The sequence below is a fragment of the Moschus berezovskii genome, chromosome 14, assembly GCF_049115385.1.
Source record: "Moschus berezovskii isolate FMDL1 chromosome 14, NW_MosBer_1.0, whole genome shotgun sequence".
Classification (NCBI taxonomy): Eukaryota; Metazoa; Chordata; class Mammalia; order Artiodactyla; family Moschidae; genus Moschus; species Moschus berezovskii.
In genome coordinates, this window is record NC_142473.1 from 81,659,548 (window position 1) to 81,671,581 (window position 12,034).

Consider the following 12,034-nt stretch of genomic DNA (forward strand, 5'->3'; position numbering starts at 1 on the left):
TCGCGAGCACAGCGTTAGACACGGCATGGTACTGGTGCTTCAGTCGCCAAGTCGTGTCTGACTCCTGCAACCCCGTGGACCAGGAACCTGCCAGACTCCTCTGTCCACGGGAGTCTCCAGGCAAGAACACTGGAGTGGGCTGCCATTTCCTTCTCCAGGGGATCTTCCCAACCCAGGGATCGAACCCAGGTCTCCTGCATTGCTGGCAGATTCTTTACCAACTGAGCAAGCCACAAGGGAAGCTCAAGATGTGGTATGCGTCAGTGAATAAGGAAAACATGGGGTATTTCTTTGGAGCACATGAAGGTACAATTAGAAATGTAAGTGCCAATATTAGCTAGAGATAAAAAAGAGAAAAGCAAGCACATACGTATGTACCAAGCAGTCACAAACTTCATCATCAACTGTTACTGTGTCTGAAGAAATGATCAACAATGCTTTTCCATTCTCAACCTTCCACAGATACTTCTAGTCCTTAGAAGGACACACACTTGTCCTTAGAAGTAACCACTACATAAAAGAGTCACCTGGGGACAACACTCCCAGTTATGACATGCCAAGGATCCCACAATACCCGGGTATGGCATGTACTCTCCACATCACCAAATACCTTCTCAAATTTGTATCTCACCTGCCCACTGACGGAGAGCTCCTCAGAGTCAGTGATGATAAATTAAACTTATGTATTACATTCACTCAAGAATCAGTGAATTCAACAAACCCCTGAAGAAGTATCTATAACGTCCTTGTCATTCCTAAGAGGCAGGTCAGTGGAAATTCCTTATCTTCTGTGGAAGTACTGCCAGTCAGGGAAGTACTGACTGGGGAGTGGGGTGGAAGAGAGGAAAAGCAGGCCTGCGGCAGTAGGGGAAGAAGGAAGAGAAGGCAGCCAGTATTTCAGCAAAGAGGCATGGTATCCACTTCTGTTTATGTTTCTGGCTCTGGCAGCAACTGGCAACTCATTAAGAATGAGAAACAGAGGGATCAGGACAAAAGGCTGTCTTGTCGACCTGATTCCCGATGGAACCCGCCATAGGAAAGGGAAACAACCAATTTGGAAGAGACGAGGCGGGGAACCGAAGAACTTTATCGTCAAAGCACACTTCCATGCAAAACTCTTAACCCCTCTCTTCACCTTTTCCTATCAAAACTTCCCAGTTCAGAGGGCAGAGTTAATGTTCTGTTCTACTTTTGTTTTCCATCCCTTGGCCCCCAATGACTAGACCAGGAGGTGGATCTTAACCCAAAAAGACAATTCACCGGCTGATTAGAAACCTAAGACTGTGACCTGTGCTTAAAACATAAAAACACAGGCCCGGCTAATCAAGACCCTCTACAGCTGCCCTGAGCAAGACAACAGCCTAGACACATGTGACTATTTAATTTTAAAAATCCAGCTTCTCAATCTGCACTAGCCACATGTGACTAGTGTCGACGACACAGGATATCAGAGACAGAAGTTTTTGTTGTGTTTTTTTTTTTTTTAATTTTTTGGGGGGACATGTTATGTGGCTTGCAGGATGTTAGTTCCCTGACCAGGGATTGAACCCAGGGTCTCAGGAGTGAAAGCCTGGAGTCCTAAGTATTGGACCAGCAGGGACTACTCAGAAGAACATTTCTAACATTTCAGGAAGTTCTACTGCCCAGGACTGTTCTACAGAACCTAGAACCCACGGACAGAAACAGGCAGTCAGTGATGAAGTTGCAAGAGGAAAAGCTGCAACTCAGGATAGCTTGAGCTAGGCTAAGATGAAAGGGCAGTGGCAGGAGAGAATGGGAGTCATGCTACAAAACAACTGAAGCTTGAAAACATTAAGGTAAGTAAAAGGAGCCAATCACAAAATGTGACATATTGTGTGATTCTACATCTGTGAAATGAATAGGCAAACCTATGGAGAAGGAAAGCAGGTTAGTGGTTGCCTGGGAATGGGAATTAGAGGTGGGGAGAAAGGGAGGGAATGCTCACTAAAGAGTACAGGATTTCTTTTGGGGGTGATGAAAATGTTATTAGACAGTGGTAATAATCACAGAACTTTCTGGATATAGTAAAAAATAAAAAAATCACCGATACTGTGCACTTTAAAAGGGTAAACTTTGTGTTAATTATATATACATGGTGGGGGGGGGGGGAGACAGGGACGGGTGGTGTCAAGACATCCTGGAAGGGCAATGGCAAAGCCAAGTCATACTGCAACCAAAACCATCCAGTAGATGAACAGCAGAAGCCCATGCAGACAGCTGAACGTGTGCCCTGTGTAAAAAAGCTGGAGTTTTGTGTCTTTGAGTGATAGAGTTCCTGAGTATATCATAGTCCAGCCCACTGTGTCCTTACAGGAAACGCCTTTCATATATACTAGCTTGAGTGGAATCTGTTCCTTGTAGCCAAATAAGCTGGCAAATACTACCTTCACAACTGTTCAAACATCATTTCCAAAATCTTTAATTACTCAGTTTTTTCCCTCTCTCCTTCTTATTACCTGTTGACCTCCATTTGCTCATTATACAAACAGAAAAACTTCACATATTCACTGCCCTCTACCTCCCCAGCATAAACATTGCTGCATCCCAATCTCGACACCGCCGACCACGACCCGGCCCTCTGGGTCCCAACGTGCACAGAGAGCATCAGGATGAGGAGGACCCAGAAACACGGGCCTAAGTGACTCCCCAGCTGTTCTCGAGGGGAACGAGACCAGGTACACAGAACTCAAGGGACACCCAGGGGACAGTCATAAAGATCCGAGAATCAGAGAAGCACACCAGTGCCCCCTTAAACAACGGGGAACCTAGGAGGTCAGGGCTGAGATATGACCCCAGCCTAGAGAACACCTCTGTCCCAGGGCACAAGCCAAGTGCTCCTCAGCTTCCCCTGTTCCTCTATCATACAGAGGAAGTACTGGCAACACCTGTTACCATAAACAGGAAAGGGAGCCAGGGAGCAGGTCTCCTCAGCCCTTCCACAGCTCCTCCAGCAATGCTTGTCTGCTGTAGTTTGAAACTGGAACAGATACATGGCTAGGTCGTATTCCCAGGCAGTATCACTTCAGAGAGAGAACTAGTGGCATCGAGTCTGCCGCTAAAGCGATGAGTGAAAAGAAAAGCTGGGAGTCCAAGAGGCGACGAGCACCCACCGTCCTCCAGAGCTTTCTTCTTTGCACTCTGTGGTGTGGGTGTGTGGCGCCCCTGGGAGTGGGCCAGAGGACTTGCAGTCATGAGAAGAGCTGATGACAACTGCTTAACGACACCTGAGGAAGCCACGTCCAGCAGACAAAGCATAAAGAGGCTACCATCAAACTCGCATTTTAGACCCAGGGCTAATACCAACTGTCCTCAGCCAAGTCAGTCACTGCCTCTCTCAGCTCAGTTTCTCATCTGTAAACTAGGGGCAAGAGCCTATGTCCAATTAACCTCACAAAGTTTTTGTGAAGACGGATGATTAAAAAAAAAAAAGCAAATGCTCTTGGGAAAAAAAACCAATCTAACAGAGTACTCCCTGATTCCTCCTCCTCAGAAGCAGCACTGCACTGAGGCCCTCAGGCTTCCCACTGCAGTGGCCACAAAGCCCGCGTGGGGTACTATGGAAACAGACTCTGGCCCCATTCCAGCAGGACAGTCATCTGCGCAGGGCCCAGAGCCTGCGTCTCCAGCTCCAGGTGACTGTCACAGAGGGTCCATGGCCCAGATTTCACGGGGTACTGAATCAGGCCGACCCAGTAAAAGATGAGAAAACAGGCTGAGGAAAAACACTGTATCGGAGGACTGAACACTAGGCAACGGTCATGCACAGACAATGAAAGACAATCTGGGCCACAAAGTCCTAATTCTAGGATCACCTATCTGGTATGTGGGAATTTTTTATTATCTATTAAGTTTTTATGATGGCATTCACTGTGATTTCACCTGTAATCTACTGCTGAAGCGTTATTTTAGCAGTAAAGAAAACTCTCATAAAAAGACACTTCTAAATTATCGTTATTTTGGAGACTACAGAGAAGGCACAGGGTCCATTTCAAATGAGCAAGCCAACTTTGTTCGAGGCCCCAAACCCATCCCACAAAGAGCCACTGCGAACCTGCCATCACCACACCTGTTACACCGAACCCCAAGGCAGACCTGCACATGGAGGCCTAACGTCAGAGACTGGCACTACGCCTGCGATCTGGGGAGCATTCTACCAGCTAATACTCCTGGCTGTGAATGACTTAAGTCTCTTCCACTGAGGTTCCAAGGTACTCTGAAGCCTGGTGAAAGTAACTGAAATCAAGGGTTAGAAGTGTGCTCTTTACTACAGAGCCCAGAATTCAGGCTCCCTACAGGTATAACTCAGAGCCAGGTTGGCATTTTAGTTGCATACAACAGTGAACAGTAACACAAACTGATTAGGCTTCTCACTTTTTAAGTTCAAAATTTATTTAGGCAATTTGCCAATCAAGATTAATTCAGTTTGCCCCCCTCGGGGTAGGGCACATCTGATATCCCCAAAGGCACATAGTGTGTTGCATGTTCAATTAGTTGGGGGGGCGGAGGGTCAAGACTCAGGGTTAGTTTACACATCAATACAGTATTCTGTATACACTACTAAACCAGTCTGTATTATGAGTCTAAAAATTTGATCATTAGAAATAAAACATACAAATAAATAAATAGTTTCCCAAAAGATTATCTGAAATTGTATACCCAACCCAAAGCTATAAATCTAAGGTTTAAAAAAATACCTTAGAATCTATCAGATAGAAAAATTCTACATTAAAGGAATTAAGAGCCCAGCACACTTGAGCTGATGTTGCTGGTCATATATCAAATGTATCCTATGTACAAAACTTAGTTATAGCTACAGGAAGTCAGCAGTATTGACAGAGAATCAGACAACAATAAAAAAATAACAATAGTGTGGTTTTTCTTCCCTCTTCTAAGGAAAGGGACTTGTTTTATCAAGTAACAAAGAAAACAGCCCAAGTCCTCTACTTATGATAAAAATTAGACAACAAAAATACTTACACGGGACTGGGATTCAAAGAGCAATGATCCACCATCATCTCTGGAAGGAAATCCAACTTAAACGCAGCCATCACCTCACTCTCCCCTTCAGAAGCCAATGATATTAACTTGCTGCACTTGTCTGATCCACAAATATACACAGCTTTAGCTTCCTGGGCCCCACAAAAACACAAAGTGGAAACAGGAGCTCAGGGACGCCAGCAGTGAGTGCCACAGCAGCAGCAGGACTGGGGAAGGGGCAGGGAGCAGGGGATTACACAGGGGATGTGAGCATGTGGAGGGAGGCTCAGCCCCGCACACAATGGAAGTGCTGATGCGCCAGGCTGGTTTTGTGCGATTTCCCTGGCGAAGCAGTACTAAGTGCACTGTCAGATAAATAGAGTGTCAGACCCATGAAGAGCGCAGCGGCCAACAGAGCAGAAGAAACACAAACGTGCTGCACATCTTCCCAACTCCTCCCTGCCGATCAGTTTGGAGGAACCCCCCAAGCCTGAGACTACCTGAGCGGGGGGAGCGTTTTAGAAAGAACTGGGCTGTTAGCCTTGGTCTGAACTTATTTTCCATGTGCCAAAGACAGCAATGAATGCACTGTTTGGGTTCCAAACTAACCTCAGAAAAGTCATTTAAGGAGGAATGGTTCAGACCATCCATCAGAAGCAAGCCAGAGGCAAGCTGGCTGAAGAACTGGCCACCAGAAACATATGGCTCTTATATTAATATTAGCACCTGTGCTGGACCAGCTTTGCTTTCTTGATCTTTATCGCAGTGACGGGCTTTAAAAATTGCTGTTGCAGTGGCATTCATTTAGGGAGCACAAGGCAAAACTTCTTTAGGAACTCTGAATCTTAATTTGTCAGAAAATTTAAAAAACAAAAAAGCATATTTTGCCTCTTGACAGAGTACTAAGAAACACTGTTTATTCAGTATTTTGACCTTTGTAGAGAAACAAAAAACAAAAGAAAAACAAACAAAAGCCACCACAGTGATAATAATGATAAAGACCTTGGGGCCTACCAGGGACAAACGCTCAAACACTTGAAGAAGGAGAGAGGAATGTAGGCTAAGTGTCTTCACTGTCTGCCCTCTTTTAAACTGTTCCTCAAACCAAGATTAATGAATGCGCACATAAAAATTCTATTACGGGTGAGCAGCAGAGATAGATATACTTAGCAGTCAAGGCAGATGTGGTACTCTCATTCTCAATTTAGCTCCACATCCCTCCAAACAACAAATGGTGGCATTTCAATATTTAGGCAGTGACTCTAAAACTATCTCTGAAGGCTCCCAAATTTCACAGCACTTCTTTCCATTTTTACCATTGCCTTACCTCAAAGGTTTCACTTCACTCAAGCCCAGATCACAATACAGGGAACTTTGAAAAAAAGAAGTTACGTAAAGAGGTAAACAAATGAACTAAAGAGACAGAATGACGTTAAAACAAAAAATAATGCAAGGCAGTTGTATCATGGCACAGGTCTAAATGTTCTAGTCTGTCAACAAAGGCTGACACCTGTCTATATCTAACTGAGAAAGGCAGAAACTGTGTCTTCTGTCCAATATCCAGACATAACCACCCAAAACTTAGAACTAGAACAGCAGGTAACCGCTCCTTCCGTTTTTATCAGAGAGCCTGGCCCATCGGATCCCCTACAGAGACAAGACAGCTCTCTGCCACCCTATTAAGAGGAAGCTGAACCAGGCTGCCAGTGAGGAGACTGCAGCTGGCGCCCAGTACACAGAGCTCACCGAGCTCGACTGCCAGAGAGGAGGAGGGCAACCCCAGCTGGGGCTGGCTGGGTGACGGGCCAGCCTGGTCCTTCTTTCTAAGAGCACTGGAGCCGATCACACGCCTCTTCCTACAGGGGAGCGCCTGACTGAGGAGCAACTGTGTGAGGTCAGTTAACAGCCAAATTAGATTTTCTAGTTCCAGGATTCCTTTAAAAATGAATCAAGGTTTCAGGAAGTCCACTGGTTGCTAGGCTTGTATTATTCACCAAAAATGCATGGCTCCTAACTACATCTCTATCTCAGTCAGAATCACAACTTCAGCGCGAGCACTGCTCAGTGTGTGAGAGGATGCACGCTCCTCACAGTGACTTCTACCGAGTCAAAGCGTGCGCTGTTTTAAAATTCATTTTATGATGGATAAGGCTGCAACGTTTTAAAAACCTACAAGGTAGAAATGTTATTACATGGTGGGAGAGGGAATTCTCTTTAAGCAGGTCACAAGGACTATCTCAGTATAATTAAATTCAACATGCTTGTGGGAAAAGAAAGAACAGAAATTAATCACAAGTCACTCCATTTTAGAAAAGGGTTACAAAGTGACGATAAAAACAATTATGGAAATACAAAAATGCAGCTGTTAGAGGGAAATTAAAAAGGAGAATTAAATGTTATTTATAGCAAACTATCCGCAAGCAGCTGTTGTTTAAAAGTTCTTAATCAGAAACACAGTCTAGGCCTAAAATCCAGGGTCCACTGCAACAGAAGGCCCTAACCTTCCCTCAGTCTCTAACAACATGTCTGTGAATTTACACTCATGGTTTCCTCTTCTCCTGGTTGGCTGTCTCAGTTTTCTTCGCCTTGAATATTTTCTTTTTTCCTAAGGGCAATAATTCAAGGCTTGATTATGTGAGGGTAGGAACAATCAGTCTGTTATCTGTTGTAACAGTAAGAACCCAAATCATTAAAAGTGATCAGAGGATAAGGTATTGGGATTTTCCCAGGTGGCTCAGTGGTAAAGAATCCACCTGGCAACGCAGGAGATGCGGGCAGAAGACGTGCGTTCGATCCCTGGGTGGGGAAGCTACCCTGGAGAAGGGCATGGCAACCTGCCCCACTGTTCCTGCCTGGAGAATCCCACGGACAGAGGAGCCTGGCGGGCTATAGTCCATGGGGTCACAGAGAGTCGGACACAGTGCACACACGCGCGTGCACACACATGCACGCGCACACACATGCATGCACACACGCACACGCACGCACGCACACACGCGCACACACACATCATCTCTCCTAGGAAGCTTTCCTGAATCCCTTAGGTGCCCTGCCCTGTGCTGCTACAGAACCCTGTGGATAATACCAGAGGATACGGGACACCCTCGAAAGAGCAGCACACCCCTGCATTTAGAGTTCCAGAAGGGAATAAACAGCTTAAAAACTGGATTAGAAGACAGAAATGCTAGAATCACAGCATTCGATTTGCCAAAAGAAAGAGCAAAGTATAGTTAAGCAAAAAAGCCCACGTGGAACGTGCAAATGTCAGGCTGTCGATCTTGACTGATGTAACCAGGGAGTTCAATGACAGGTGAAGGGATTTTATACTTCCATCTCAATAATCTAAATGTGTTTTAAAAGGCAAAAATGTGAAGTCTGGTTATATGAGCATAGAGAAAATGAGAGCCTACTACTAAATTATAAAAGAGAGCCTATGTCATTAAAAAACTCCATCATTAGTCTATTTAAGGAAAAGTGCAAAAATCCAGGGAAAAGTCGTAAGCAATGAATTGATTCTACTTGAAAATAACCAACCAGAACAACTTAAAATTTAGCCTAGAATCTTTCTGGACTTGAATTTCATTTCTAAAGTTTAGTATCTCTAATATAATTAGTGGGTCTCCTAAAACTCCCAAGCTAGTACTTTGCATATGCAAAACACACTGATCTGAACTGCTAATTATCTCTGTGACATCTCACTTTGGGGGAGACTTTCTGCAAACATGTGAGAGTTGAGCATATCTTAAAACAGAAAACCTCTGTTGAGTTTCCATGAGTCTAGACAATGAAAAAACTCTGACGAGGGGGATGGGGGGTTAAAGAAGGAATAGAAGTATTGTTTAAAAAAAAAAAGTTCTATTCCAAATCTAAAATCACAGTAAGACCAAAAGCACTAAGTTTAGTAACTGTCATGTCTAAGACTGTTTTGCCTGTAAAATTATTATATATGGTACACTAAAAAGATAGGACAAGGCTGAAGGGAGGAAGATTTACTTTTGAAATCTAAAAGGTTTCCTTTTCCTCTCCCTATCTTTAATCACCTATCTCCTCCCCAACTGGTGTCAAAGTTTGAGCAGAAAGACATTCTTCTATGCTTAGTTCTCTCAGCAAAAGTGTAAGCTCAGAGACTTCCATGGAGTTTCTGGGACAAACCTGACCAAATAAATCATCCTGTCAAACTGTGACCACCCTTTAAATCAGGTCGTATTTTCAGGTCCCCAACTAGTTCTGGAATTTAAGTATAACTATTAGTTGATAACAATATACTGTAAGTTGAAGCTTTATTTAGGTTCCAGTGCTGATTTAAAAATCAGTATGTTGAACAAATTCTGGTTCCAAGAGGGTCGTTATCATCTTTGTGAAATTCACTGAGTTCTATCCTCATCTTTGTTTAGTTTACTTAGGGTCTTCCAATAAGCCACCATGGCTTAGACAGTAAAGCCGTGGCTCAGACGGTAAAGCATCTGCCCGCAACGCAGAAGACCCAGGTTCGATCCCTCGGTCAGAAAGATCCCCTGGAGAAGGAAACGGCAACCCACTCCAGTACTCTTGCCTGGAAAATTCCATGGACAGAGGAGCCTGGTAGGCTACAGACCATGAGATCTCAAAGAGTTGGACACGACTGAGCAACTTTACTTTTTCACTTTTAGGGTCTTCTAACTATGAGGTCGGAGAAGGCAATGGCAAGCCACTCCAGTACTATTGCCTAGAAAATCCCATGGATGGAGGAGCCTGGTAGGCTGCAGTCCATGGGGTCGCTAAGGGTCGGACACGACTGAGCGACTTCACTTTCACTTTTCACTTTCACACATTGGAGAAGGAAATGGCAACCCACTCCAGTGTTCTTGCCTGGAGAATCCCAGGGACGGGGGAGCCTGGTGGGCTTCCGTCTATGGGGTCACACAGAGTCGGACATGACTGAAGTGACTTAGCAGCAGCAGCAACTATGAGGTGGCTCAGATGGTAAGGAATCTGCCTGCAATGCAGGAGATCCAGGTTCGATCTCTGGGTCGAGAAGATCCCTTGGAGATGGGAATGGCAATCCACTCCAGTATTCTTGCTGGAGAATTCCACAGACAGAAGAGCCTGGCAGGTTACAGCTGATGGGGTTGCAAAGAATCGGACACCACTGAGCAACTAATCCTTTTCCAACTATGAAGCAGAAAGGGGAAAGGAAGCCAGCCAGGCAGCTGCTGTGTGTAGATATACACACACACACATACATACACACATGCCCTCCCTCTCTCCCCACTCCTTCTCCACCCCCCTGCCCAGCTCCAACTTTTTGAACTAGGCAGCAGCTAGTTCAAATGGGAGATAAGCCTGCCTCGGTAAACAGCTAAGGAGAAAGTTGGGAAGGAGAGAGAAAAAAAAAATCTAGCTTCCCAGGAATAGGAAATTTAATCCCAAAATGCAGAAAAAAGCCACCACCTTTCTGAAGGCAATTTTTTCACATCTGCAAAACAGGCCTCATGCAAGAAGGAAGGTTAAAAAGACAACCAGCGCACACGCACCCAGCAGTTGGCCCGTACCTGCAGCCTTCCACCTCCCTCTCTGGACTAGTGTCTTCACTCTAAAAAACCAAGGAAAGAAAGATAAGTGGACCGGTGCCTACTCGTCTCGTAATTCCAGATACACAGCTTCTTCTCAAACAAAAGCCTCTTTGTCACCGAGACTGAAGATAAACAAAGTCTCCCTCTCCCAATTTTAAAGTACACAATACACAATTACATTAACACCTCAAAGTTCATTTAAGAACACCATCAAGTTAAAAAACGGAGAACTAAAGTACTAAAAGATTTATTAAAAAGACGCTTACCCCAAAATGTCACAACAAATAGCAAATCAATGACTAGAATTTATGAGATTAAACTACAGCACATGCAGGTCACCAAAACAATCATTTTTAGCATCTGCTCTTGGGTGGGAAACTACCATAAAGCTAAAGGCTGCATAATCCTTTCAGCAGTTAAAAAGTCAAAGTCGCTCAGTCGCGCCAGACTCCTTGCGACCCATGGACTATACAATCTATATATTCTCCAGGCTGGAATACTGGCGTGTGTAGCCTTTCCCTTCTCCAGGGGATCTGCCCAACCCAGGGATCGAACCCAGGTCTCTCACATTGCAGGTGGATTCTTTACCAGCTGAGCCACAAGGGAAGCCCTAAGCAGTTAAAGATCGTATTATTAATGTGAAGAAACCATAATATTTCCCAAAGCAGTCATCTTGAATAGGCTGGTGCTAGGTGGAAAACTCTTCAAAAGCAACCTGCAGTTCCTGCCTTGTAAATGCGTACGGATGGCCCCAGGACGGTGGTGAACCACTGAAACCAAAAAAAAAAAAAAAAAAACAGAGATGGGGAAGTTACCTGGAGGTAAAAGCAAACAGAGGAACCAAAACACCATCTATTTCATTTGTAAACACATCCAACAATCTTTCAAGTAAAGACTGATTCCATAACAGTTGCCCAAATTCCTACAAAAGTCCATCTGCAACTCCTGCCAGCTGTACTTCTGTCTGGCCCCAGCTACAGAGAACCGTAAAGTGTCAAGAATTCCGAAAGACAAAGCCAGAAGCAGAACTCACCATGAGACACTGCACTCTACCTACCCTCTGTGAACTCAAAGACACTTCTTGACTGGCATAAAATGGGTGCACGAATACTTAACTGATGCTTCATACAGGCTTAACCAGTCTCCAATTTTGCTAGTGAAGTAATGATGCTTCCAACCATCTTAATGCAAAGTTTACACTAAAACACACACAGACACAAACTAAAAGCACTCTCTTGGACCTGCCTACATCATCAAAAGTTATTAAGAGGAAAGGAACTTACTATTTCTAAGTTCATAACACCTCATTCAATCCTGTATCACTATGGCCATTCCAAGGTGGGGACTACTCTAGGATTTCAGAAGCTAAAATAATCTACTAAATACATGAGGAATTCTAATTTCAAGGGCCATAGTTGATCTCTCTTGAGAAATAGAGAAACCATCCAGGCCGCACAAACTTGTATAGGGACAGTGCATCTGTC

At 44.5% G+C, this 12,034-nt stretch overlaps 1 protein-coding gene across 24 annotated transcripts in view; it reads right to left on the reverse strand.

Annotated features, from left to right (window-relative positions):
- CELF1 (CUGBP Elav-like family member 1) overlaps nucleotides 1-12,034 on the reverse strand; it is a 70,380-nt gene that overhangs the window by 25,468 nt on the left and 32,878 nt on the right. For 6 of the 24 annotated variants that reach the window (XM_088843319.1, XM_088843318.1, XM_088843324.1 and 3 more), the window contains exons 3-5: nucleotides 10,530-10,570; nucleotides 6,326-6,370; nucleotides 4,999-5,150 (exon numbers count right to left, since the gene is read on the reverse strand). The exons of 12 other annotated variants lie outside the window; for them this stretch is intronic. In XM_088843319.1, the coding sequence (XP_088699445.1) occupies nucleotides 4,999-5,069 (71 nt within the window). In that variant the 5' untranslated portion in view covers nucleotides 5,070-5,150; nucleotides 6,326-6,370; nucleotides 10,530-10,570. The remainder of the gene's footprint in view (nucleotides 1-4,998; nucleotides 5,151-6,325; nucleotides 6,371-10,529; nucleotides 10,571-12,034) is intronic. 6 more of the 24 variants (XM_088843313.1, XM_088843314.1, XM_088843330.1 and 3 more) reach the window with 3 other exon arrangements.